Source organism: Chelonia mydas, chromosome 23 (genome assembly GCF_015237465.2).
Source record: "Chelonia mydas isolate rCheMyd1 chromosome 23, rCheMyd1.pri.v2, whole genome shotgun sequence".
Classification (NCBI taxonomy): domain Eukaryota; kingdom Metazoa; phylum Chordata; order Testudines; family Cheloniidae; genus Chelonia; species Chelonia mydas.
The window spans coordinates 4,262,471-4,289,833 of NC_051263.2; the positions used below are offsets into that span (position 1 = coordinate 4,262,471).

The 27,363-nt window shown below is 56.9% G+C and overlaps 1 protein-coding gene across 2 annotated transcripts; it reads left to right on the forward strand.

Annotated features, from left to right (window-relative positions):
- Positions 1 to 26,742, forward strand: LOC102942702 (transmembrane protein 87A). Of its 2 annotated transcripts, none has more exons than XM_037884392.2 (20): positions 1 to 246; positions 3,543 to 3,609; positions 7,180 to 7,268; positions 8,608 to 8,727; positions 9,088 to 9,144; positions 11,001 to 11,225; positions 11,795 to 11,900; positions 12,838 to 12,902; positions 13,882 to 14,065; positions 15,045 to 15,144; positions 15,659 to 15,752; positions 17,107 to 17,175; positions 18,065 to 18,173; positions 18,666 to 18,724; positions 19,226 to 19,329; positions 20,774 to 20,853; positions 22,057 to 22,118; positions 22,783 to 22,835; positions 23,615 to 23,645; positions 24,249 to 26,742. In XM_037884392.2, the coding sequence occupies exons 1-20, from the start codon at positions 115 to 117 to the stop codon at positions 24,288 to 24,290; spliced, it is 1,848 nt and encodes a 615-aa protein (XP_037740320.1). In that variant the 5' UTR covers positions 1 to 114; the 3' UTR covers positions 24,291 to 26,742. The 2 variants fall into 2 exon arrangements, with proteins under 2 accessions (XP_037740320.1, XP_037740318.1); XM_037884390.2 differs by lacking the exon at positions 17,107 to 17,175 and adding an exon at positions 16,369 to 16,440 and having other exon boundaries at positions 17 to 246.
- The last annotated feature ends 621 nt before the right edge of the window (positions 26,743 to 27,363 follow it).

The following is a 27,363-nucleotide window of genomic DNA, read 5'->3' on the forward strand; positions in this document are numbered from 1 at the left end:
ACTTTCCCCCCGGCCCCTGGTTCCCGGATTGGCGGGGGCTTCGCCCCTCCCCGGGGTTGGCCCTTTCCCCCCGGCCCCTGCCCGCGGGTCACGTGGTGCCGGGCCCGGAAGAGGATGGCGGCGGCCGCGCGGCGGGGCGGTGGGGGGACGCGGCCTCTCTCGCTCCTGCTGCTCCTGGCGCTCGGGCCCGCGGCGGCCGGCGGGGCGGGGTCCGAGCCGGGGCGCTGGACCGTGAGCGCCCGCAGCGTGAGTCGGCGGCGGCGGCGCGAGAGGGGCGGGGCCTGTCGCGACAGAGGCTCCGCCCCCTGCGGGGGGGCTCGCTCCCCCTCCCCCCCCACTAGCGGCTCCGCCTCGGGGCAGTAGCCCCCCCCCCCCCCCCGGTCGGGGGTCAGAGTCTTCTGGCCCCCTAGGGAGGGGGGAGACCGATCCCTATGTACAGGGGAGCACGAAGGAGGGGGCGCCCTGCTCTGGCCCCCTATAGGGTGGGAGGGGGGCCGGGGGCGCCCTGCTCTGGGCCCCTATAGAGTGGGGGCACCTGGCCCCTATAGAGTGGCGGGGGGCGCCCTGCTCTGGGCCCCTATAGAGTGGGAGACATAGAGATTGGTCTATCAGGGTCAATGAAGGAGGAGGTGCCCTGTTTGGGGCCCCTATAGAGTGGGAGGGGGCGAGCCCGGCCCCTATAGAGGTGAGACCCAGCCCCTATAGAGTGGGGGGCGGGGGCGCCCTGCTCTGGACCGCTGTGTTCTTCCAGACTAGGGGCAGGGCTGGCGTCCTGTGCAGGACTTGGGCTGTCCCGCCTGTTTCTTGTTGGCCTTGTTCTTCATAACCAATGAGCCTTTAGGTCTCTCCTGTTCCTGAGGAACATCAGGAAGGGCTGCGGGCTTCCTCGCTTCACCTGCAGCCTCCGCTGGGGAAAGGGGGATCAAAATATCCCATTGTTGCAACTTTGGGAGCCCTAGTGTAGACAGGAGCCCTGTGCCTGCTGCAGCTTGGTGTGCGAGCCTTGGTTGTGCTTGGGCTTCCAGCGTTGGCAGGGGTGGGAAATGTCCTTAGCATGGGCTCGCTCCTGGGATCGGGGCGTGTGTACGGTGAGATCTGGCCTTTTAACGGCGTGTGTGCGAATCTTTTAACAGAGATGTTCTTTCTCCGGCATGTGCGTTAGTTTTAAAGGGGTGTTCAAATGCCCTAAAGTTTTAAGCAGTCTGCTCTACAAATCCACTCCCTCTTTGACTTGCTGCAGCATTCAGTGCCTTGCGATGTCAAAATGCCACGGGTAGTCCAGTCGCTGTGAAGTCTCCCGCGTCAGACAAGACCTGATTGTTATTTAACAAATAACTGTACAATGGGTGGGAGTGGCTGGAATCTCCAGCCAAGGTCCAGGCCCCATTGTGCCAGGCCTAGTGCAGACTGTGAAAGAGTTTCTGTCCTGAAAAACATCCAATTTAAATAGACAAGGGAGACAAAGAGAGGGAGACAGGGTGGATTTTGGTCCCTAAATTGCCATTTGGGATCTGATGCCCAGAGAATGACTTCTGTAAAGTAAACCCAGTGCAGAACTGGGAGTTGAACACAGAGACCCTGGATCCCAGTCCAGTGCCTCAATCCCATGACCATCTGGATTCCTAGTATAAAATATGCACAGGAAATAATCTTTCCTTCTTTATATAACATAAAGAATCTCAGGGTTTTTTTCCTTTGTGTCACTATTAAGGCCAAGGAGCTGGGAAATCTGGGTTGTATGCCTGGCCCTGCCATTGATGAGTCACTCTCTGCCTCCGTTTCCCTATCTGTAAAATGGGGGAAAGGGAATGGGAAAAGACTTTCCTTCCACTGTTGATTGTGAGGCTTAATTTTCTGACACCTGTAAGTGGCTTGAATTCCTTGGATGGAAAAGGGTAGGAAATAAAAGTGTATTAATATCCCCCATTCAAAATATTCCTTGCTTCTGTCCCACTGGAGCGATCTGGCTGTAATGGCAAATTCACCGGTTATTTCCTCTGGAGAGCCACTGAACATACCTTACAAAGAGGGCAGTGGATTTGTGTTGACGAGCCAACATCAGTGATGTTCTGAATAATTGAAGAACTGAATATTGACCGAATAGAATGTACCTCGGTCAATATTTACCTTGAAAACTTAACGGTCATCTGGGCACGAAGACAGTACTTGCTCGTTGCCTTATGATCGGTCAGTTCATTAATAAGATCTCTTGATTGGATCAGTGCACAGCCGAAAACCATCAATGTCTGGTACAGTCTCTAGGTACCAGGGACAATGGGGTGATCTTAGCACAGTGGGGACATCTCTCTACCCATAACAGCGTCATCGGAATGTCAGAAATAAGGTCCTAGGTGAGACAAAGTGCGTGCAGTGTTTAGGGCTGGGTGCCTGTATCCTATTCCCAGCCCTGGATGGGAGTGTGGTTTGGGGGCAGGCAGTCTGGACTCCTGGGGATATATCCTTAGGTGGGAGTAGGGCCTACTTAGCCTAGTGGGGCTGGGAGTTGGAGCATATGGGTTCTAGGCCTCCAGTGGGATGGGGCTGGGATCTAGCCGTTGGGACACCTGGGTTCTATTCACAAAGTAGGATTGGGGGAGGGCGGGGGTGTGAGCAATGGGAGTCAGGACTCCTGGGTCCTCTGCCTAGTTCTGGGCCGGAGTGAGGTCATTGTTGCTCAAGCAGAGGAACAGGGAGTCAGGACTCCTCGGTTCTCATTGTGGCTCCTCCGCTGTGTCTGGGCGTAACACCTCACCTTGCTTCCCGGTCTGTGGATTTGGGCGCACCTACTGCTGAAGGCTGTTAAGACTCAATTTTAGTTCATAAAGTCCTTTGAGATCCTCCACTGAGAGTGGCCGGGCGTGCTCAGATTCGATTGGTTTTCCCCAGCCTACTTCCCCCTGTCGGAACCACGTTCACGTGCTGAGCTTGTCAGCCCAGGTGATCAACTTCCTACCAGAGACCCTTCCACCAGCCCTGCCCTGGAGGGGCCTCCTGTGGGAGTGAGCCAGCAATTTGGCCTGCGTGGGTCACTTGATCCCCGGCCAATAACATGTTTTGTTGGCTGAGCTCATTGCATTCACTAATCACCCCTAGTCCCCGTGTGCCATCTCCCAAGGGACTTTCTGCCACCCCCCGTAGCAAGAGAGTTTATCCAAATAGACATGACAGGGTGGGAAGGGAAACGGAAGTGGAAGAGCTGGGAATGGGACACAGGTCTCCTTAGTACCCAACCAGTGCTCTAACCCCTGGATCATGCTGCACCCTAATACAGCCCTTTCTCGTTGGCTCTTCTGAGGACAAGCCAGGGGGATAAACCTCTGCTGTTTCTTAACCCTTCTGCCCTTCCCCAGAAGCAGCCATGCAAAATTTTCTGCACTCCGGGCTATATGCAAAGCTGTTTGCCTCAAGTTGCTCATTTATGATGATTCACTAGTGCACGTTTCCTGGCATCGGTTTGTTTAGGGGATCAAAAAACCCTTCCCTGTGTGTTTTCTTACCTTGTGACCGAAACAGATCTTCCCCCACCCCCCTTGCCTTTTCAGAACAGCACCAAGAACCTGTTTGTGTTCTCCAAGACGATGTTCAATGGTTCCTCGATCTCTCTCCAGGGTGAGTAGCTTCAGATGTGTTGAAATGCTGGGGAGTGGGTGTTGGGCATATTCAAGACAAGCCCAGCAAAATCCTCCAGCTAAACCGTTCAATATGTTTGGGTCAAAACGGGGAGACCCAGATGTCTAAAGCTGGGCTCCTTAAACTATATGGGGATGGGCTTGTCAGAGTCCAAACAGCGTTTGGGGGATGTTTGGCCGTTTTCAAAACATTTTCCCAATGTTTTGCGCAAAGCTTTGTCTCAGTTGATCTAGTTCCTTGAAAAACATTCGTATTTTCCAACGGGAAACTGTTTCAAAGAAGATCTTCCAACAAACTGTGATAAGTACGTGCCTCAGTCTTTGCATGATCGGTCCTTAATTAGAAGCCTAAATATGGAGTTTAAGGAGCCTAGTTTTAGGCACCCAGATTTGAAAGCTTTGATCACAGCTCTCCTGAGAGGGAAGTAGTAAATCTAGAGAAATAGAGCTATCCAATAAATGGAAAGGATTGTCTTCCCGGCTGAGGATGTGAGAGAGATTCCCAAACCTGACCCGGTCTTTTTAGCTGACAGATCTGAGGAGCTGTCCCAGATTGAGGTGTCATTAGAGGAGGTTTTGGAACAAATTGATAAATTAAACACCAGTAAGTCACCAGGACCAGATGACATTCACCCAAGAGTTCTGAAGGCACTCAAGTGTGAAATTGCAGAACTACTAACTGTCATCTGTAACCAATCATTTAAATCTGCTTCTGTACCAGATGATTGGAAGATAGCTAAAGTGACACCAATTTTTAAAAATGGCTCCAGAGGTGATCCTGGCAATTACAGGCCTGTAAGCCTGACTTCAATATCGGGCAAACTGGTTAAAACTATACTAAAGAACAATATTGTCAGACATATAGATGAACATAGTTTGTTGAGGAAGAGTCAACGTGGTTTTAGTAAAGGGAAATCATGCCTCACCAATCTACTAGAATTCTTTGAGCGGGTCAACAAGCATGTGGACCAAGGGGATCCAGTGGATATAGAGTACTTAGATTTTCAGAAAGCCTTTGACAAGGTCCTCACCAAAGGCTCTGAAGCAAAGTAAGCTGCCATGGGATAAGAGGGCAGGTGCTCTCATGGATTGGTAACTGGTTAAAAGATAGGAAACAAAGGGTAGGTATAAATGGTGAGTTTTCAGAATGGAGAGAGGTAAATAGTGGTGTTCCCCAGGGGGTCTGTACTGGGACCTGTCCTATTCAACATATTCATAAATGATCTGGAAAAAGGGGTGAACAGTGAGGTGGCAAAATTTGCAGATGATACAAAATTACTCAAGATAGTTAAGACCCAGGCAGAGTGCGAAGAGCTACAAAAGGATCTCTCAAAACTGGGTGACTGGGCAACAAAATGGCAGATGAAATTTAATGTTGATAAATGCAAAGTAATGCACACTGGAAAGCATAATCCCAACTATACGTATAAAATGATGGGCTCTAAATTAGCTGTTACCACTCAAGAAAGAGATCTTGGAGTCATTGTGGATAGTTCTCTGAAAACATACAGTCAATATGCAGCAGCAGACAAAAAAGCAAACAGAATGCTGGGAATAATTAAGAAGGGGGTGGATAATAGGACAGAAAATATCGTGTTTCCACTATATAAATCCATGGTACGCCCACAGCTTGAATACTGCGTGCAGATGTGGTCGCCCCATCTCAAAAAAGATCTATTGGAATTGGAAAAGCTTCAGAAAAGGGCAACAAAAATGATTAGGGGGATGGAATGGCTTCCGTATGAGGAGAGATTAATAAAACTGGGACTTTTCAGCTTGGAAAAGAGACGGCTAAGGGGAGATATGATTGAGGTCTATAAAATCATGACTGGTGTAGAGAAAGTAGATAAGGAAGTGTTGTTTACTGCTTCTCATAACAGAGGAGCTAGGGGTCACCAAATGACATTAATAGGCAGCAGGTTTAAAACAAACAAGAGGAAGTATTTCTTCACACAACGCACAGTCAACCTGTGGAACTCCTTGCCAGAGGATGTTGTGAAGGCCAAGACCATAACAGGGTTCAAAAAAGAACTAGATAAATTCATGGAGGATAGGTCCATCAATGGCTATTAGCCAGGATGGGCAGGGATGGTGTCCTTAGCCTCTGTTTGCCAGACGCTGGGAATGGATCACTTGATGATGACCTGTTCTGTTCATTCCCTATGGGGCACGGGCCACTGTCGGAAGACAGGATACTGGGCTAGATGCACCTTTGGTCTGACCCAGTAGGGCCATTCTTATGTTCTCTGTAATCCACTGAGCTGGGGCGTCTAAAAATACAGTGTTATTTTAAAAAGCCCTTTGGGTCATATCAAAACACAACTTTTTTATTAGTCATGTAAGCAGCTACTGTGCTCGACACGCAGTCCTCCGGGGTGGGAGAGAGAGAGACTACATTTAAAACAAGCCCACTGTCTAGTGAAGGTCACACATTGACAGTTGCATGTTTCTTAGCGCCGTGCACAAAATATATCTATCATCTTGTTCCGAGGACCCAGGGAAAATGTTCCAAAGCATCACAGAATGTGTCCTTTTTTTTTTTTTTTTTTTTTTTAAGTAATTTTGATTGCAAAAGAATACGAAACATCGGCCCTGAGTTAGCAGGGTACCTAAGCCTTGAGCTTGGAATCCGTTCTGCTGAAGCTAGTGAGACCCCCGTGCTGCGTTGCTGAGCTCAGGGGTTCAGAAATGCAAGTTGGGTCCCCCAGCATTACACAATTGGCTGGCAGATCACGAGATTTCAAAAAATAATGAGTGAAAACACAACTCGCGTTTTGATTTCTAGTATTAGACTCTCAAGGGGAGGGGGTGTCCCATTTTCCAGCTTGTCTTGATTCTCACCTGATCACGTGAATCCAGTAGCTGGGGCTTTAAGCACCAGATATCAGCAGTGCCTGCTTACGTGCTTTCAAGTTAGGCATGTGCTCAAGTGCTTCGCTGACGTGGGACTGTGACAGCATCATGTTGGGGGTTTGCGTTCTTGGGCAGCCGAACGCAGCTTGGTTTTACTTAGTGCCTGTATGTTGGAGAGGAAGTGAGAGAAACCCAAAGGAAAACTGACCAGTCCTGGGTTGGCCGTTCAAACTGAGCAAGGTCCCTGAGCCTGTGGAATCCCAAAGATTCAGCCTCTGCTGATGGGACCCAAGCAAATCAGTCTCTCTCCGAAAGAGACACCATGTGGCTAGAGCTCTGGACTGAGACGTGGGAGAGCTGGCTTCTGTTCCTGGCTCAGCTGTTGAGTGAAGAGGTCAAGTCCCGTCCCTGCCTCAGTTTCTTGATCCATAAAATGGGGGTAATGATACTGCCTCGTCTATCTACTCCTGTCTAGTCTCCCTCTCCCACCTCCGTCAGACCATCACATGCCCTGGTGGTGGGGGAAGGGGTCCGCGTTCTGTCTCCATATTTCTCCTGCCAGTGCGGATGTCATCCCAGCTTTTCCTGCTGAGGATGCAAACGGCCTGCATTGCCCCTTGTCGGTTGTGATTCCGGCTCCGCTGATGGGGTCTTGGGGGCCTGTTGGCTGGGCGCTGATGGTGCCTCTGCTTTGCAGTGCTAGCAAAGGAGTGCTCCCCGGGGGTGACCCTGAACGTGACCTGGTACCTGCGGAGCTCCCACTGTCACAACGAAGTCTACATAGACGTAAGCACCTCCGTGTCCTTGCGGCCTGGGCTCTGATTGCGGGGAAGGCCTGGGCAGTGGGGGAAGAAGAAGAGGCCTGGGAAAGGCAGAGGAAGTGGGGACAACTGGATGGAGGAGGCATTCAAAGCAGGCTGGTTGGAGTGAGAGCTCTGAGCATAGAGGCCTTGGACACCCACTCTCCCAAAGGGAGCACAGTCCAGTGGTTAGAGCAGGGGGCTGGGAGCCAGGACTCCTGGGTTCTGTTCCTGGCTCTGGGAGTCCAGTGTGTTAGTGCGTGAGACTGGGGGCGTGGGGTGGGGTCAAGATTGCTGGCTTCTATTTCCAGCTGTACCACTGACTCCCTATAAGCCCGGGCAAGTTCTTTTCCCCTCTCCGTACCTCAGTTTCTCCCTCTGTGAAACGAGGATGGTGCTGACCTTGCAAGAGGACGGTGGGAGCTGGGGTTGTGAGGCATCATTAATTGTGTGTAAATCGCTTGGGGGCCGTTGGATCGAAGATGCCCTGGTACAAACTAAAAGAGACTAACGAGGGTATGATTGAGGTCTATAAAATCATGACTGGTGTGGAGAAAGTAAATAAGGAAGTGTTATTTACTCCTCCTCATAACACAAGAATTAGGGGTCACCAAATGAAATGAATAAGCAGCAGGTTTAAAACAAACAAAAGGAAGTATTTCTTCACACAACGCACAGTCAACCTGTGGAACTCCTTGCCAGAGGATGTTGTGAAGGCCAAGACTATAACAGGGTTTAAAAAAGAACTAGATAAGTTCATGGCGGATAGGTCCATCTATGGCTATTAGCCAGGATGGGCAGGGATGGTGTCCCTAGCCTCTCTTTGCCAGAAGCTGGGAATAGGTGACAGGGGATGGATCATTTGGTGATCACCTGGTCTGTTCATTCCCTCTGGGGCACCTGGCATTGGCCACTGTCGGAAGACAGGATACTGGGCTAGATGAACCCTTGATCCGACCCAATATGGCCGTTCTTATATAAATCTCGTTTAACTAATTGGGTTAATTCACAGTAATTTTCCCTAGTGTCCACATGTAGACTAAGCCTTGGGGGGAACTAATGGTGGGGGTGATCGCTTTCCTCCTCCACCTCATCTGCTGGGAATATGACCCCTCCCTCCTGGACTCTCATTGATTCACAATGTCATGGCTATCCCTGGGGTGGGGAGGAATCAGGGAGGAGTCTCCCCCCCCCCCATCCCCATCTAGGTTGTTGGCTAGAGCGTATGGAGCAGGTGATGGGCTATTGGGATCAACCGTGTGATCGGTGTCCCCTGGGCGGGGAGATCTTTGGGCCTCAGGCCTAGTCTCTTCCCACCTCTGCAGGAGAAAAGAGCAGAGACTTACCTGACAAATTACAAGACTGAGCTGGAACCGAAGAGCTCTGGCCAGTACATCCTACGCTCGTATAAACCCTTCAACTGCAGTCACACGGTCCCCCTCGAGGTGAGTTCCCTCTGGGGCCGAGGGCTGGGAAGCCCAGGAAGAGAACGGAGCTCAGATCGATGTATTCAAACAGAGCTCTTAGGAACGGGGGTGGGTCTGATGACTGGGGGGGGCAAGCAGGGGGGTCTTGGAGACTTTGGGGGTGTCCTGGTGGGGGGCCGATGCAAGGGTGGGCTGATTGGGTGGGGGGCGGAGGGCGGGCTTTCTAATTCAGCTGCTTGAAACAGGAGGGGATTGTGGTAACTGGGGGCTCTTTGGCCATTGGAGGGGGGCTGGGGTCCATGTTTGGGGGGTTCCCTGGGTCGCCACCCTGCTTTGTGCCAGCTGCTCTTGGTGACTCTCTTCTCCCTCCTCCCTTAGCTGAATGTGGAGAGTTTCGAGCTTCCCACCCGGCTGGATCGCCTCCAGGACTTGCAGGTGGGTCACCCCAAGTGTCGGGCTCCCCCGCTTCTCCCCCACAGCCCTGGCTTCAGGCCGGTCATCGAGGCCAGCTGGCTGAGAGAGAGGTACTCCTGGTTTGGGGGGAGCTTGATGAGGTCCTGTGGCTCTGGGTTTGAGTAGTCATTGGTTCTGTAATTGGTTCTGTCCTGCAGCTGCGCTGCTGGAATCCTGGCAGGTCTTGCAAGCTAAACAGGATCGCCCCTGGTTGAGGCTTGGATGGGGAACCCAGGGCGCTTCGGGAACCAGGGTTTGATTCCTTATTGAGTGGTGACTCCAGAGCAGCATTAGGGGTTGTTGTGCTGCAGGAAGAAGGATGGGTGACTTGGTAGAGGGTGCTTTCCCCTCCGTCAGCCCTGGCGACAAGGGGTGCAGTGCTGCCGGTGGGGGGGGCTCGGTAAAGGGCCCTCTCCCCTCTGAATCCGTGCTGACCCCAGCGCAGCACCGTGTCCCTAGAGGGACAATCTTTCAGGTAGGAGGTCTTGACCGCTCGTGCTGATTGTAGATCCAATGGCATTTTCCCCAAGAGTCAGTGTGCTAGCCCTGGCACCCCAGCTGAATTCTAGTGTTGGCAGTTTCCTTCTGCCTCCCGAACCTTGCCCCCTTGCAAATTCAACTGGGCAGCGATTCTTCCTTACTTGCTTTTCTAAATGCGTGAGCTGATATTTATTTCTTCTTTGCAACGGAATAATATTTTCGCTTCTTATAAGCGGGACGTGATGCAGGGAGAAAAATTCCTTTGCCCGCTACCTATAACTGAATAATATCTGCACCATCCATTCTGTCCGTATTTTTTAGCTGCAAGAAGCTGCTTTGAAACAAACCCTGTAGGTAGCTCTGATTTTACTCTCCTCACGGTGTCCAGTCCAGCCAGCTGAGATTTGTACCTAGAACCAGTCAGAAAATTTCCATCGAAAGAGTTTTCTGTTGGAAAATGCCATTTTGATTAAATTGGAATTTTTGGCAAAATCTTACAGGTTTCTATGATGTTTCCCCTCGGGAAGAAAGACTTGGGATTTTGACATTTTTCTAAAACATTCTGTTTCAAAACGAAAGCTCAAAACTTTTTGGTTTATAAACGTCCTTTATTTTATGTATAAAAGGGTTTTCATCAAAATGTTTTGAGTTTATTGAAGCAAAACATTTTGATTGACTCAAAACATTTTATTTCCAGAATTTTGTTTGGCAAAAAATTAGAAAATTGGGCATTTTGCCCCGATTTGGGATGAATTATTTCCTGCTGTGTTTATTTTTCAGGGGACGGACCATCTGTTTCCCAGCCAGCACACTTTATGCCTTTTCTTGCTTCTTTATGAGGGATAAAAGGGCTTGGAGTGGGTCTTCAATTTAAATAATATGTGTCTACCCTAAAAATAGCAGTTATGTCTTAATTACGCTAGGTGTCTCCTTGGAAGTCCCGGAGATCTGGACTGGGAGCTCTCCTGGCAATTAATGGTGTATTTAACAAAGAGTTGCTCTCGCAGTTGTTCGATCTGTTTGAGTTTAAATGTGAAACAACACTTGAAACAGTCTGAATAAACCTGCTTGCTTTCTCAGTCAAGTGTCCTAACCCTACCGATCTCCAGTTGTCCTTAGTCTCCCAAGAGAAAAAATTGAGTTAGAGAAGACCTGGATTTCTAATGTAGAAGAAATTTCTGCAGTAGAATAAAAGCACTTTTGGTGGCCTTTATCCATCAGAAAGATGCCCTGAAAAGAGCATACACCACCCCCCCCCCACCATACACCACCATTTTTCCCCCCCATGGAATCTTCTAATCCCCCCACCACCACCCCCCCAACATACACTCTTGCCCCTCAATTTCTGCATTCTGCAGCAGCCGACCAGGGTCCAGCGGCGCGGGACCGTGGGTGCGCAGTCCAAGGATGACACCAAGGATACCGCAGGGAAGCAGAAGTCGTCTACTGTTGAATTGGCCGGTGCTCCTGGCAAAAATCCAGAGGCAGCAGGGAAGCCGAGCGAGACCCAGGGAGAGAAACTGGGCCCGGGAAAGACTGACGGAACCAAGAAATCAAAAGCAGGGAGGCAGGACAAATCGGAGGTTGGTGACCGCGACAGCTGGCAGATCCCATGGGAGCCAGTTGGAGTGCTTGTTGTCACGGTTAGGGTTGCTTTCAAGGAGCTGCTTGTGTCTGTAGGACTGGATGGAGCCAGGGTCAGGTAGCCCTCCGATCCTGGTGCAGCTTGGCAAATACTGCCCTAGCTTGGCTTCTTCAGTACACTCGGCTGCCCCCTACTGGATAGAATCAGCACCGCTCGAGTATGTCATTGGCTGAGCCAAAGTTGTATGTATAATCCCAGGTTTGTCCACCCACCACATGCCCCAGGTTTTTTTCTCCAGCATAGAAATCAAGAGAGAGTAGTCTGCAGCTTGGATTTTCTCCCCAGGCTGCAATAGGGCTCCTCCCTCCGCGCTGCTCAGCCCACACCCTAGGTCCTCTTCCCCACTCTTGCTGTTGCTGGGTGGGTTAAAGAATGCCCCATCCCAGGGAGTGAGAACCCCTGATTGTGTTTGCCGCTCTGCAGTGTGGGGGTCAGGTGAAGGTGGAAGGTTTGCCCCTGTGGGGGCAGAGTGCCTCCTGTGGGTCACTCGGGCTTGTCTCTTTGCAGCTGTATGCCTTAGCCGAGACCTGGGAGGACGGGCCCTACATGTTCATCCTGAAGATTGAGGGGCAGAGCAAGGACCCAAAAGCTGCCCCAAACTGGGAGCTCACAAGTAAGCACAGCCTGAGGCAGGTTGCTTCGGCCTCCCCTCTCCACTCCCACGTCCCGGGTTTGAATCACTAGGGAAGCAGGTGTCTCGGTGCTCCTTGAACAGGACAGCTGTGTGAGGGAAGGGGTGACTCTCTCCCGCAGGGAGCTGAGAGAAAGAGGGAGCTGTCCTGGGGAACAGGCTGGGGTCGGGGAGCTGCCATAGGGGAAGGGGATGTGGGGAGGGAGGTGTGACTGTCTGGAAGAGGGGAGGGGTGACTTTCCTTGCGGAAGGGGTGGGGGAGGCCGGCTGTCCCAGGTGAACAGGGTTTGGGCTGGAGACAGGTAGCTGCCGCAGGGCAAGTAGGGGTGGGTGTGGGTTGGAGGGGGGAGTGAGGGTGGTGGTAGAGAGGCCAGGGGAAGGGGGCATGGAGCGGGGGTGGATGTCCTGGGGGGAGGTGAGGGTGTGTGGGGGGGGGGGGGGGAGCTGTCCCAGAGGGAGAGGGTGTAGCCATCCCAGTGAAGTGGGTGGGTGACAGGTGTCCCATGGTGTTGGGGCTGGGGGAGGACCAGCTGTCTCAGCATGAGTTGGGGGAGAAGGAGTGTGGGGCAGGGTGGGATTTGGGGGTTTGGTGGGAGGTTCCCCCACTGAGAGGGGCTGGGGAAGGGGGTAGCAGCTGTCCCAGGGGATGGAGGGGGCTGTCCCAGGGGAGTGATGTGGGGGAGAGGCAGCTGTCCCAGGGTGAGTGGGGGGTTCAGCGGGAGGCTGTCCCAGGGAGGGCGGGGGGCGGGGTTGGGGAGAACGGGACGGATCCCTGCAGAAGGAGGGGGGCAGCTGGTGGAGGGAGGTGGCTCCCGGGGGGAGAGGGGCGGCGAACGCGGTTGGAGAGCAGCTGTCGTGGCGGGCGGGCTCCTTGCCTCTGGCTGCTTCCCGGCACCCAGCTGCGTGTCTCCTTCCCCAGTTGACGTCCGGATGAAGCACCCTCTCTACCAGTACATCTCCGCCTCCGAGTGGCCGCTCATGGCGGTGAGTGAGCAGAAGCAGCTCCTGGCCCGGGGTCAAGGCTCAGGGGAGGGACCCAACCCCCGGGGCTGGCATGGTTTGGGGAGCGCAGTCCGGCGGTCTCCATGGCTGTGCTAACACCCCCTCCCCATGGACGCCGGGAGTTTTAAGTGGAGACCAGCAGCTGCTTTGGCTAGGCCCCCGTCTCTTCGCCCCAGGCCTGGGGCTGCTGCCACATCTCTCTGCTGGCCGTTTCGTGGCCTCCCGGTGAGCGTGTCTGCCAAGCCCCTGCCAGCTCTGCTGAGCGTTGTGGGTAACGGCCCAGCTCTGCCTGACCCCACCGCCTTCCACTGAGCGCATTCTCCTTCAGCACCATGAGCTGGGATGCTGGCTGGTCTTGCAAGCTAAGCAGGGTTTGGTCAGGTTGGTACTTGGATGGGAGACTGCTGGGGCATATCCCACTGCTGTAGGAAGGGACATAGGGGGTAGCCTCTTTGGGCCAGTTCTGAGTCCAGCATGGTGCTGGGAAGCTCTGCAGAGTGGGGTGGGGTGCTCAGAAGGGGGCGCTCTCCCATCAGTGTTGCATCATGGCACTGGAGAGGGTTTTTTGCCGCAAAATGGAGGACTCCGTAGGGGGCGCTCTCCCGTCCGACCCCCATGCCCCATTATGGCACTAAGGGATGCCGACCTGCAGGGGCTGGGAGGCCCAGTAGGGGGCGCTTTCCTTTTGCAATCATCCCTTCCCCGGCATGGTGCTAGGGGGCACTGTGCTGCAAGTGGCCGCTTCAATAGGGGGCGCTCTCCCCTCACAGCCATCGCAGGCCCCAGTGCAGCACTAGGGGGGCGCCGGCCCCTCAGACCGGGGCTGATCTCAAGGCCGCAGGGCAGCGTTGGTGACTGGGGTGGGGGGGAGTTGCTGGACAGCCAGGAGCCCCCCCCCCAGGCCCGTGGCCGGAGCTCTGCGATCAGGCCTGTCAGCTGCGCCGCTCTCCCGCCCCCGCAGTTCTACATGGCCATGTGCATCGTGTACGTGTTCTACGGGGTGCTGTGGCTGGGGCTGCTGGCCTGCTACTGGAGAGACATCCTGCGCATCCAGTTCTGGATCGGGGGCGTCATCCTGCTGGGCATGCTGGAGAAGGCCGTCTTCTACGCCGAGTTCCAGAGCATCCAGGGCCAGGGGGTGTCTGGTAAGTGCGCGGGCCCCCGGCGCAGCTCCCGCCCAGCAGGGCTCGCCCTCGCTGGGACCCGGGTGGAAGCCCTGGCGGGGGGTGACCCAGTAGGGGGCACCCTCCCCTCTCGGCACCGACCCCAGCAAGGCACAAGGAGGCGCTGTGCTGCAGGGCCGCGTGGGGATCTCGGGAGGGGGCGCTTTCCCCTCGCAGTCCGTGGTTACAATGCACCACCTGGTTTTAGGGGGGGTTCAGGAGGGGGCGCTCTCCCCTGTCAGCGCCGGCCCCAGACCTTTTTGCTGCCCTCAGGCCCAGCGGCTCTCCCCCTGGGTTGTGTAGAGAGCGACAGGAGAACACTTTGTCCCGCTGGGCATCAAATGCTGGGAAAATCTGCTCCCCCTTCACCAGCCTCCTCCTTCCCCTCCTTGTCTCCTCTCTTCTCCCCTCTGCTTTCCTTGCGTCATCTGGCCTTAGCGCTGCTTCTCCAGTGAGCGAGCCAGGGTCGCTTTTCCCCTCCGACGCGGTCACCAGACGCCCCGGGATCAGTTGTGCTCGGTTCCCATTTGGAAGCTTCCTGAGGGTCGTGCCGGCCACGTGCGTACCGCCTGTGGGCTGGATCCAGGCCGGACCCCAGCCCTACCCCTGTTCCTCGCAAGGAACGAGCCCAGATTGCCCCAGGTCTGTTTCCGTCTCTGCGTGGTCAGTCCGGCTCCCACTACATGGTGGCATGGGACCGATGTAACGGGTCCAAAATGGCACCTAGCTCTGGTTTCTGATCCTTTTTTGGGGGCGATTCCCTTTCTTCCCAGTTCTCAGCAGCTAAGTTGGCAGGCAGACAGGCAGGAGGGGCTGGGAGGTGGCTGTGCCTGGCGGGGCTCACCAGGGGGCATCTGTGCACGGCAGGGAGAGGTGGGGGTGATGGTTTGTGCCTGGAGTGCTGCACCCCACCCTTCCCGTTCCCGCCCTGGGGTGACGTTGCTTTTCTCTCCCGTTCCAGTCCAAGGGGCCGTGATCTTCGCCGAAGTGCTGTGCGCCGTGAAGCGCATGCTGGCCCGAGTGCTGGTCATCATCGCCAGCCTGGGGTACGGCATTGTCAAGTGAGTACCTGGGGCTGGGGCCCGGGGAGAGTGGGGGAGATCGGGAAGTGGAGGGGACAATACCAGTGGAAGAGACTTGAGAGTGATGCCTGGCAGATTAGCCCATGAACCCTGGTGGATGATCCCTGGGTAATGCTGTTTATAGGAACAAGGAGTTAAATTCCTTCCTGCCCCCTGCCAATGACCGGTTACGCCCTGAAGCCTGAGAGCTCACCTTCCCCTCCCTGCAGGAAGGGTAGCGCGTTCACGTATGGGTCGTGGGGGGCGGCTCCGTGCCTTGGCTCCGGTCGGCGCAGACTCCGATTGGGGGGTGGGGGCCTGGTCGGAGATGGGTCAGACCATGTGTGGGGAGGACGGGGTGACCATGCCAGGCGTTGGGGGGTTGCATGAAGCTGAAGGGAGTGGGGGAAGCTGGAGGAGGGCAGCTCAGCTCGTGGACGAGGCCCCCTCCTTTCTCCCCTTGCCCGCCCGCCCCGTGGGTGATCCTGGCCCTGCTGTCTGTGCTTCTCTGCAGGCCGCGGCTGGGCGCCCTGCTGAACCGGGTGGTGGGCGTGGGGCTGATGTACCTGCTTTTCTCCATCATTGAGGGCATCCTGCGGGTGAAATCGGTAAGTGGGGACCTTGGGGGGGGGCGGGGGGAGGGGGGCACCACCAGCCCTGGGCAGCCCGGAGTCACGGCCCCAGTGACAGCGATGGGGGCGCCTGATTGGAGCCACCGGCTGCCCCGCAGCGGGTGGGAGACGGTGCCTCTGAACAGAGCTATGGTGGCAGCTGTTTCTGGGGGCGCCAGGAGTGGGGGGGGGGGGGGGGCTGCAGCGGAGGGGCAGGGGGCATCCTTGGGGACAGCTGTCTCTGCTGAGCAGGGCTCTCTCTCCTGGCAGCCTCATGCGCAGGAGAGGAACTTTCTTGGGGTCCAGCTCCCAGAGGGGTTCACCCCTGGCCCTGTGGGTGTCGAGCAGGGAGGCGCGTGGGGAGGGGCTAGCTGGTGGGACTGCAGCCGGGGGGTGACCATCATACCCTGCAGGGAGGGGTGGATGGTGGGGGTGGGGCTAAACTGGGCAGAGGGCGGGAATTGTCAGCGGGGGGGAGGGAGCGGGGCTCCTGGTGTGGGCTGGGGGGGGGGTGGGGGGGCTGAGCTGGGGGTTGGCCTGGGCCGGTGGGGGTGGGTTGGCTGGCCCTGCTCCATGATCCCTCAGCATCTGGCTCTTCCCTCCCCACACCCAGGACCAGGGTAGCACGGCCACCCTGGTGTGCGACATTGTGCTGGCCTTTGTCGATTCCTGCATCGTCTGGTGGATATCCTTTACCCTACGCCCCCGGGGCCACCCTCCTCCTGCCCTGGCCCCCACCCCACCGCAGGCTCGCTGGGGGAGGAGGGGCAGCCGGGGGGCAGGCCTGACACTCATCAGGCGGGGACAGGAGTGACCTCAGCCTGGGCTAATGGTCCCGGCCACCGGGTGCCCAGAGTGGGGCTGGCCTTGCCAGGGACAGCCTGTGGGGGTTGCCCTGGGGCTCCCTGTGAGAGGGAGGGCGGGGCCAGTTGGGGATTGCTGCCAGTGGGCGGGGCTAGCTGTGGCAGGATTTCCCCTGGGGCGGGGCCTAGCTGTGGGGAGGAGGTTTGCCCCGAGGTTCCCTGTGGGAGGGAGGGGCGGGGCTAGGTGGGGGATTGCCCTGGGGGGTGGGACTAGTGTTTTGATCCTCCTTGTAAGTGTGGGACTCCTCTTCTCTAACCAGCTGTTCTATACGGGGGTGGTTTGGGGGGGGGGATCCCTCCTTGCTCCCGAACTAACCACGCCCAGCTCCCCCCCTCGCAAAGAAGCCACCCCCCGCTCTACGCACGCGGGTTGGACTGTCGCTGTCTGTGCTGTCCCCCCGCACCCCCCCCCCTTAGCCGTGTCGTCTCCTCTCCCCCCCCCCCCCTCCCAGCTCACCTTTCTCTGCTTCTCTTCTCCCCCTCTCCAGGCTCAGGATGACTTGGTGCTGCTGGCTGCCATCCCTTTGGCTATGCTTGACTCTGCCCTCTGCTGGTGGATATCCTGTGCCACCGTGGGTCTGTCCGAGCTCGTCCGCACGGCCCCCCCTCCCCTCCCCTCCCCTCGCGCTCTCTAACCTGCTAAGATCCTCCTCTTTCCGGGTCCCCAGCGCTGCCTGGGTCCGGGTCTGACTGCTCTGTCCAGTGGGAGGTTACGGGCTGATTGGGCAGTGGGGGCTGGGCGTCAGGACTCCTGGGTTCCATTCAGGGAGGGGGATGTAGTGGTTAGAGCGGCAGGGTGGGGATGGGTGTCAGGATTCCTGGGTTCCATTCCCCATTTTGGGAGGGGAAGGGGGTCCAGTGGTTAGAGCAAGGGGACGTGGGGTCAGGACTCCCGTCTCTGGGAGGGACTTTGATATAGTGATTGGAGCAGGTGGGGGCTTCAAGGCAGGGCTCCTGGGTTCTATCCCCAGCTGTGCGGTTGGGGGGAAGTGGTCAGAACTCCTGAGTTGTATTCGTCGAGTTTGCTGTGTAGTATTGAGGGCAGCCTGTCTGTGCCTCAGTTTCCCTGTCTCTAACATGGAGATCATGACCCTCCCCCCCAGGCCTCTTGGGGTGGAAGGGGCTGGAGGTGGCAGAGGATGCTTATTAACCATTTCCTGGCCCTTGGGGAGTCGGGGGTGGGGGGGAAATGTGCATTGTGTGCTATCAAGTACTTGAGACAGGTAATTCTGATGTCTCCACCCACCTGACCCCCCCAACCCCCATCTGAGGTGTCCCAGAATGCTTTGCAGTAGTCCCCATTGCTTTATGGGGCATACCCGGGGGAGGGGCCCAAGTCAGACACCATGGAATGGGTGGGGGAGGGCTGTAGCATCTTTGGGGAGGTGAAGCCCCCCCACCAATCCTCCTGGCGTACCCCGTTTTTTTCCCCTTAACGGGCCGCACATCCTCATCAGCCTGGTGCAGACCATGAAGCTCTTGAAGCTACGACGCAACATGGTGAAGCTGTCCCTGTACCGCCACTTCACCAACACCCTCATCTTCGCCGTGATCGGTGAGTCGGGGACGCGCGGGGGGGGGGGCACTGAGAGCTGGGCCCCCTCTTCCGGCGAGCAGGACCCAGCGGGGCAGGGCTCTGAGGCCACTGGGATCCCTTCCCTGGCTCTTGGGCGGCCATGCCCCCGGATCAGTCTGTGACCGGACAGGGACGATTGGCTTTTGTGCCCTCCCCAGGGGGTGGGGGCCATGACCCGCTGAATCCAAGGGTTCAGGTAGCTGATGCCAGTGCCCATTGGGGGGGCTCTGGCTGATCCCCAGTGCCCACGGGGAATTGGGGGTGCCCCAGGGAGGGCCTTCTGTCCCCTGTGCTGGTGGGGACTGCCGGGGATGCACCTGGAGGGCTCTGGCCCACCCCCTATTCCGTGGGGAGTGTACCCAAGGCGGCTCTGAATGCCCCCAGCCCCAGTAGTGATGGTAAAGCTGAACAAGGGGTCGGGGGGACCCGCCTGGCAGCCGTCGCCCTGGTAACAGCCTGTCTCCTCCCCAGCATCCGTCATTTTCATCATCTGGACCACCAAGACCTTCCGGCTTGCCAAGTGCCAGTCGGTGAGTAGCCAGGCGCTGCCGGCAGGCTCTGATCCAGGAGTGCCCCGGGCAGTCGGGCCGGCACAGTAACCCGGTGAACAAGAGCGTAGCCTGGGGGAGGTTGGGTCCCCTGGGGAGGAACTGGGCCTAGGTTGGCTGTGGAGGCTGCACGGGGCTGCAGCATCTAACCCACCCACCTGGCTGGCTGCGACCCTCTGGGGTGCTACCAGCCGGAGTCTGCGGGAGCTACTGTTGGGATGCTGAGTCCCACACGGGGCTGGGAGCCAGGACTCCTGGGTTCTATTCTCTGCTCTGCCACTGATTCACTGGGTGCCCTTGGACAAGGCACTTCCGCCCCGTGCCTCAGTTTCCCCATTGCTCCATACCTCTCCTGCCTCCGACGGGAGGCTTGCGGCCAAATGTCAGGGGTGCTGTAGGACGACCTGGGGAGGATGGGGCTTCCATGATGGTCCTGCCTCCCCCGGTTCACTCCCTTTCCCGCTGCTCCCTTGCCCTTCCCAGGACTGGCGGGAGCTGTGGATTGACGACGCCTTCTGGAGGTTCCTCTTCTCCATCATCCTGCTGGTGATCATGTTCCTGTGGAGGCCCTCGGCCAACAACCAAAGGTGCCTGGACCCCCCGCCCCCTCCGGGCTACACTCTGCCACGCGATTGGGCGCTCGAGACTGGGGTGCATGGAAGGATCCAACCTAGGCGTCATCTGTAACGCCAGTGCAGATCACCTGGGCGGAGCGGGCAGTGAAAGCATCTAGACTGGGGCTTGCCTCCATTAGAAAGGATGGTATCCGGCAGCAGGAAAGGAGCTCTTTGGGGGGTGCTTGTTGCCAGGGAAGGGTCGCTGGGATGGGAGGGGTCAGTTGTTGGGGGAAGGGTGTTTCAAGATGGGAGCTGCGATGGGGGAGTGGGGAGATACATCACATACTATCCTGTAGGACCATTGTGAGCATCGGGTCTAACCTCCTGCATAACCCGCCCAGCCGTTCCTGCATCCAACCCAGATCTGGTGGCTAAGATGGAGCCACATCTCCACCCAGGCACTGGCTGCTTCCCCCGCCCTGCCCCATGGGGTATTAAACCCCCAGGTGATGCCCCCTTAAAAAATATCCCTGCAACTGGCATGGCCTTCTGTTTGAACTTGGGCAGATCTTTTAAGAGTTATTTTGGGGAAGTCCTGAGGCCTGCATTACACACGGTCCAGTAAGGATTCGATTTTGATTGGTAAATGTCAGTAAACGTTGATTTGACCGCAAATACGCAAACCAGTGAGAGAAGTGTTTCCATCTGTGAGAACTGAAATATACAGCGGGGCAAAGTAAGACGAATGCTGCTTCAGAACTTCTTAGCCTTTGACTTCAAGCTATTTATCTCATATGTTCTGACGTGTGATACTGACCGTTTGTGTTTTAATGGTTACAAAAAATGTCACTTTGTGAATCTTAGCATCTGTCGTTAAATAATTGGCTGTCCCCACTCCCCCATAATTTCCCACAACAGTGAAAATTTAAATTAAAAAAAAAAGGCTTAAAACCCAGAATTTTGCACACCCATGAAAATGAAAATACAATGGAACCTCAGAGTTGCAGCCACCTCGGGAACGGAGGTTGTTTGTAACTCTGAAATGTTTGTAACTGTGAACCAAACATTCTGGTGGCTCTTTCAGAAGTTTACAACGCAACATTGCCTTTAACACAGCTTTGAAACTTTACTGTGCAGAAGGAAAATGCAGCTTCCCCTTTTTTTTCTCAGTAGTTTGTTTCGCACAGCCCTGGGCTGTATATATTGTCTGTCTGTCTCCGTCGAGAGATCGTGTACTTCGGTTCCAAATGGGGTGTGCGGTTGACCGGTCAGTCTGTAACTCTAGTGTTCATAAGTCTGAGGTTCTGCTGTAGCTAATAATGCGGGGGGGTGCTTAAACATACATCGATACTCTTTGAAATTATTAAAAAGAAGAATCAAATTCTGCCGTGGCTAGTTATCCAGGAGGATGATCACAGTGGTCCTCCTGGCTATGGGATCTATGCATTTGTAAACCATTGTGCTGTCTCGGCAGATACGCGTTTGTGCCGCTGGTGGATGAAGGGAGTGAGGAGGAGGACGAGGAAGAGGAACGTATGGTGAACGAGGCCTTCGGTAAGTCTGATCTAACAGGATGCTCCCCCCCCGGACTCCGGTGCCTGTTGCTTGGTCCAGGGTAGGAAGAAACTGGCCTGAGCTCAAGTGACTCCCTTTGCTCCTTACCTTTCGCTCTGCTGTCTCGGTGCCCTGGAGTGTGGCTGGCTTGTGCTCATACACCCCCTTCTCCCACCCCCCAGTCTGTTCCGTACCTGAGTGATGCTAGGCAGGTGGCTGTTCTCTGGTGTGCCTGTCCCTTTAAATTTTCTAGGGCTGGGAAAGTCAGAGCAAGTTAGGGGTCTAAACATAATCCCAGCCCTAGCAACTGACCAAGTGCATCCCCCGATCAGTTATTGCGCCCACCATGCCCTGCAGCGGTAGCCAATAATCAGATCCGCCCCGTAACCCACCTGGGCCACTGAGCCCTGCTTCACGTGGGGTGTGCAGGAAAGGGTGAGCGAAGCCCTTCCTGACCCCTGCTCCCTGAAGCATGAGCTTGATTTCCCCTTAACTTAGCAGGGCTCTAAATGATCAGAACCATGAAATGATCCAGCCTCAGGGTTGGACTTCTGGCACGACTACCTGCATAGCTTCTGCACTGTGTGTGTCTGTGCATAGGGGAATATATAGGGGGCAAGGTTATTTTTGCCCTGTACGCAAAGATAAGGATGTCGGACAGTAATCCAGCTATGTAAGCATGAGGTGGGCAGTGCTGTATAAGGGTCAGAGGAGTGGTGACAGGACTGGGAGTCAGGACTCCTGGGTTCTCTTCCTGGAGCTGGTTGGGGAGTGAGGTCTAGTGGTTGGAACAAGGGAGGCTGGCTCTGCTGCTGATCTGCTGTGTCACGTCCCCTGCTGTGAGGTAGAGATAACACTTGGGGGGGGGGGGGGGTTGTGAGATAAGTGGCGTGTCAAGATCCCTGCGATCAAAGACACAAGAGTGCGGTGCAGGGGTGGGGTTGGCTCGGCCCCGTTCGATGGGCAGTTGTGGCTTCCAACCAAAACCTCTGTGCCTAGTGGCTCCTGTGTACCCTGCCAGCCAGGTAGGGGAGGGATCAAACAGAGCAGCAGCTGTGGCTCCGAAATGACTCTGGCCACTAGATCGTGCATGAAATGCGAGAACTCTGGGCAGCTGCCGCAGGAGGTGGGTGGGGGTCTACTCCTAGTTGCTCCTCCATTGACCCTCTGGTTTGGGGCGGGGGGGGACTATCTGTTTTGCAGAAGGGATGAAGATGCGGGGTGCAAAAAATGAAGCCAATGGGATCCTCAAAAGCAGCAGAGTGGTAAGGAATGGGGTCGGGGGCAGGGGCTGCTGATCTGGCTCCTGGCTCCCCAAAGGGGCCTCCACCTCTCCAGGGTCAGGCTCGGAATCGGGTACCGCCCTGGCCCTCCATCGGAGCCCTTTCGGCCCCTGTCAGCCCAGCCGAAGGAGCGCGTGGCTGCAGAGGGGTGAGTCAGGGTGAACCGCTTCCGCCAGCACGCAGCCGGGCAAGGTTCGCGGCTTGGGCTGTGCTCCTCTTGGAGCTGCGAAGCTAAGCAGGGTCGGACCCGCTTAATACGTGGGCAGGAGACCCAAGACACTGCAGGCATTGTCCTTGGGGACTCCGTGGCAAGGGGTGAGCTCTCCCCTCTGTCTCAGTGCTAACCCCAGTCCGCCCGTGTGGTGCTAGGGGGCGCTGTGTCCCAGGGAGCGGGGTTGAGGGGCTGCTGTCCCCTTACACTCAGTGTTCACCTGCGTGGTAGTGCCAGGGGGCGCTGTGGTGCCACTCACCACCCAGTGGCTCTAGGGGGCGCTGTCCCCTCCCATTCAGTGGATTCTTTGAGGTGTTGCAAACTTCGGGCTGATGCGCCCAGTCTGGGGGCTGCTCCCCTGGACTCCAGCACTGACTAGCTGTCATTCCCTACCCCCCCCCCCCCCACCTGCCCCACCCCGACCTTTCTTTGCAGGATGAAGATTTGAAATGGGTGGAGGAAAACATCCCGTCGTCTATGGCTGACGTGTAGGTTTGAGCGCGATCCCTGAGCTCACCGGGCCCTTCCTTCCGTTGGCCGGGGCAATCTAAGATCTTATCGTGCGTCCCTCGAGCTTCCCCGTGGGGTGATGCTGTGAGGAGGACGGTCTGTTCGTATGCAGGGCCTTTGCTTGTCGCGCTGGGCTGCTGGCCTGTTAGCTGTCATGCTAATCAGGTTTTGAGCTGGACCCTGAGTGGGAGACCACCGAGGGGAATGCCCAGTGCTGGAGAAATGGTATTAGCAGGGGCTGCTCACCTCTGAGGCTGTACTGACCACAGTGTGGCACAAGGGGGCGCTGTGCTGCAGGGGGCGAGGCGGGTGGCTCTGTAGGGGGCGCTCTCCCCTGGGAGTCAGTAATGACCCCGTTGCCCTAGCCTGGCACCAGGGGGCACTGTGGAGCAGGGTGGGTGGCTCAGTAGGGGGCGCTCTCTGCTTGGAGTCCATAATGACCCAGTACGGTACCGGGAGGCATGGAGCAGGAGGTGCGAATACCTGGATGAGAAATGACCCCCAAACCCTCTCCTGGAATATCCCCTGGTCCGTGCTGTGGGATTTGGGATATATGGCTTCAGCGTCCTGGCTGAATTCCTCTCCGACAATGTCCAGATTCTCCCCGTCCCCAAGGGGTAAGATCCCCCCCCTCGCTTGGGACCCCCATATGCCTTGAGTGTGAGCTTTATTAAACAGCTGTGGGCAGATCCGTCTGTCCCTCAGAGGGCCTGCGGCTTTCAGCGCATTAATTTCCTGCCTCTCTTCCCTCTTGCAGGGTGCTACCCCCTTTGCTGGACTCCGATGAGGTAACCCTGCTTTTCCTATTTAGAGCCCCAGAGATTCTCCTCCCTGAACCCGCGGGTGGCATCGCGGCTCCATCCTGGGCTCTTAGCTTGCCCGCTCCAAAGAGCGCCTATGTATACAGAGGGCAGGGCAGTGGGTCTCCTCCCCTCGGAGCCAGTGTAGCGCTAGGGGGCGCTGTGCTGCAGAGAGCAGGGTAGGGGGCGCGCTCCCCTCGCAGTGCAGCACTAGGGGGCGCCGTTCTCTTGTCTCTCCGACCTGCTAGGAAACGGAGGCACTGACCACTCGTGGTCACCCAAGGTCCCATCCACCCCTTCACAAGAGCCAGGAGTTTACCCAGCTCCGCGTTCTCCGGGCGACTCCGTTCTGCCTCTGTGTCCCCTTCCCGCTTTAGTCGGGCGCAGGTTTTCCTTCGCTCTCTGCCATTGGGTAGCTCGGTCCCCCTTCATCAGCTGCCGTGCCCCACCCCAGAGGTGGCCGACACGCAGTGATCTCTTTTCGGTGTCAGCGTTTAGCTTGGAAGCAGCAAGGAGTCGTCCTAGGCATGGGGGTGACTCTTCTCCTCCCCGTGGGACCTAACAAGGGCCCTTTTTTCTCTCCGGCTCCAGGAAATAGTGACCACAAAGTTTGAAATGTCCAAGATGGAGTGAGGGAGGAATCCGCCCAGCTGCGCTGCAGGATGCGCCCGGCTTCCCTCCGTGGCCCGTCGGGGAAGGAGAGTTGCTGGTGGTTTTTCTTTTAATATATATATTTGTATATGGTTAAAAGATTATTTTATTACCTTTAAGTTTCTAATACTCGGGCTTTGACGGACTGGGGAGCTCTCCCCTGCTAGCGGCCCCCGGAGAGCGCCCCCGCCTGGGGAGGAAGACCAGGATGCATCTCAACCGGGATTGGCTTCTTTCTCGGACTGGATTAGGAAGGAAAGTGCTTTGGGCCGCTCCGGGCCTCTGTCCCGCTGGGGAGCGGCATTGCCTGGACACGTGCAAGTGGTTTTCTAATGGGTCAGGGGGAGTGGCGGTGTGGGCTTGGGCGGAGTGGGGAGTGACAGGCGGACGCGTATTGGGTGCGCCTGTCGTGGGGTTCTTGCAGGGGTGCCCATCTTTCGGGGCGGTGTCTAAAGGCCGGGTGTGTCTGCTAGGGGGTGTCTGGAGGAGGCGAGGGGGGTCGATGTAAGTGGGATGGGGTGCTTTTATATGGGAAGGCAGGCCGGGAGCTTTGTGTGGGGGCTGTAAAGGAAGGTGGGAGGCATGCTGGGTGCAGATGGCAGTGAGGGGTGGTTGGCAGTGATGGGGTAGGGAGATCGACTGGCTCTTCTGAGGCTGCAGGAAAGGCTTGCTCCATACCCCATTGCGTCCTGGGACACTCCCTGCCGCGTTGGTCCTGCATGGGCAGAGCTGGCATCGGTTGGGACCACCGGACCCCTCGCATTCTGCTGCCAAGACCGGGACGCTTCCTCTTTCCAGCCCAGAGAAAACCCACGTGCATCCGCCACCGGGCGCTGGGGAGGGGACACCGCCACGCTGCGGTGGATGCTGGGATCCCGCTCGGCGGCAACTCTGGACCTGCCTGGCACAGCGCATCCTCCCTGAGCCTCTTTGACTCCAGCGGGGACCGCTCAGGGTTTTTCCCCCCAGCTGGGCACTCGCCGAGGCGGAAGGAGTGCCAGGGCTTGCCCGCCCCGGAGCCGGTGCCCTCTTCTCCGACGTGGCTCCCGGCCGGCACAGCGGTCGCACCGAGAGACCCATCCAAGATCCGCTGACGCCCCGAGAGGAGAGACGCCTGATCTGTGCCGGGGCCCCCAGTTCTGGAACTGACACGGATCACGGGTCGGTGCCCGTTGCCAGGGCGAACAGGTGCCTGGTGCTTGCTTCAGGCTGAGCCCGGCTCCAAACTGGACCTGGCTCGGACTGGGAGGAGGAGGAGGAAGATCACCAGTAACAACCAGGGACCCGGAGCCCCCACCGGGCCCTGCGAGCCACCCGGTCGCCTGCCTCTCTCGCCCGGCTAAGCAGCTGTTTGGCGGCTGTCTGTCGTGCTGACGAGCCAGCGAGCTGGAAAGTCATTCGCCTGCTGCTTTGCCCTCTGCCGGCAGGAGGGGGGATGTGATTGGCTGCGTCTGATCTTGCAGCTGCCCCCCCCCCCCATCTCCCTCTCCTCACTCCTGAGCCAACAGGACATTAGCATGGCAACAGCGGGCGCCAGGGTCCACTAAACTCAGCCCTGGAGCCCGACCAAACCTGCCCGTCCCTGGGCCGCTAGAGGGCGGAACTGAGTGGCAGCCAGCCGGGGGGGGGCCTGCCGGACTTCTGGGCACTGCTGAGCAACCCTCCCCCAGCTCCCTCTTGCAGGTGCGATTCCCCAGTCCCTCCTCCGCAGGCGCTGCCCCAGTCTGGCTTCCTCCAGCAAATGGGGGGAGTGGTGGAGCCAGGTCCCTCCCCAGTCTGTCGGGATGGGATGACCCCTCTGTGAGCCGTCAGAAATTGACACTGATGGCCTTGCGCATCCTCTCCCTATAAACACACACACTCACTCTCTCCCTCTCCCTCTCCCCCGCCCCCCTTAACCTGGCATGTTCTGTCCCTATAGCTCCACCATCTCCTCGTCCTATAACCCCCCTACTGAAATTCAGTAATCCTCTGCCTCCCACATGCCAGCCTGCGCCCCCCCACCCCGGACCCCAGCTTGACCTACTTTAAGGGCTGCCAGTCCCACTCCACCGCCCCTGCCCGTTCCACACCGACCTGCGTCCAGTCCCATGCGCTTGACATTTTGCACAGCAGTGCCCTGTCCTCCGCTTTGTGTTTACGTTGATTTCACCTGCCTGGAGGCAGATCCCTCCCCGATCTCATGTCTCTCCGGGAGATCTTCCTTTTCCCGTCTCCCCGATTCCTGCCAGCTCTGGCTCCCCCAGGAGGGTCTCACACCTGCTTACTTTAATTTTAAACTGTGAAATGCTTTCCAGGCTGTCGGGCGGGGCAAATTCTGCCCCCATCATGGGCCGTTTTTTGGGGGGGAGCACAGTGTATTGCTTTGTTTTGCCGGGAGAGGACTCTGTCTGTGTTACATCCACTAATGGTAAAAAGAAGTCACGATTTGAAACCGTCCTCGTGTGCTTTTAATTTCGGCAGTGAAATTTCAGCCCCACCGCTTCCCGTTGGAGCCCTGGCTGAAAGACGCTGCCCGCATAGTGCTGACAGAGAGCGGGGCCCGTGGGGCCAGCTACTGCATAGACACCGGCCTTGCCCCAGCCAAGGTAGGGGCCCCATTGGGCCAGGCGCTGCAGGGACGCAGGCCATATCCTCCAAGAACTCCACCTAGACCTGGTTTGCTTCGTGGGCCAGCTCCGTAGGTTTGTGCAGCGCCTGGCGCAGCGGGGCCGGCTCGGAGCCCGGGGGATGGGCATGGAGTTATTTGACAAGGGGAAAGATTACAGCAGGAGGTGGGGGTGGAGGGAGAGAATCCAGGGGTGGGGGCGGCAGCTTCCCCCAGCCAGGCCTCAACTCCCCACTGTTCTTAATCCCTGGGGCAGCAGCTGGAGCTACTTCAGCTGTGCCCAGCCAAATCTGCCATGCCCCGCCCCAGCGCCCCGTGAGGGGCCCAGCTAGCTGGCAGGGGGGAGCAGAGCTGGCCTGGGCCCAGATCCCCAGGGTGATTTAGGTGCCTAACGCCCACTGATGCAGAGGAGATTTAGGTGCCTGTCCCCCATTGAGCTCAAGCCAG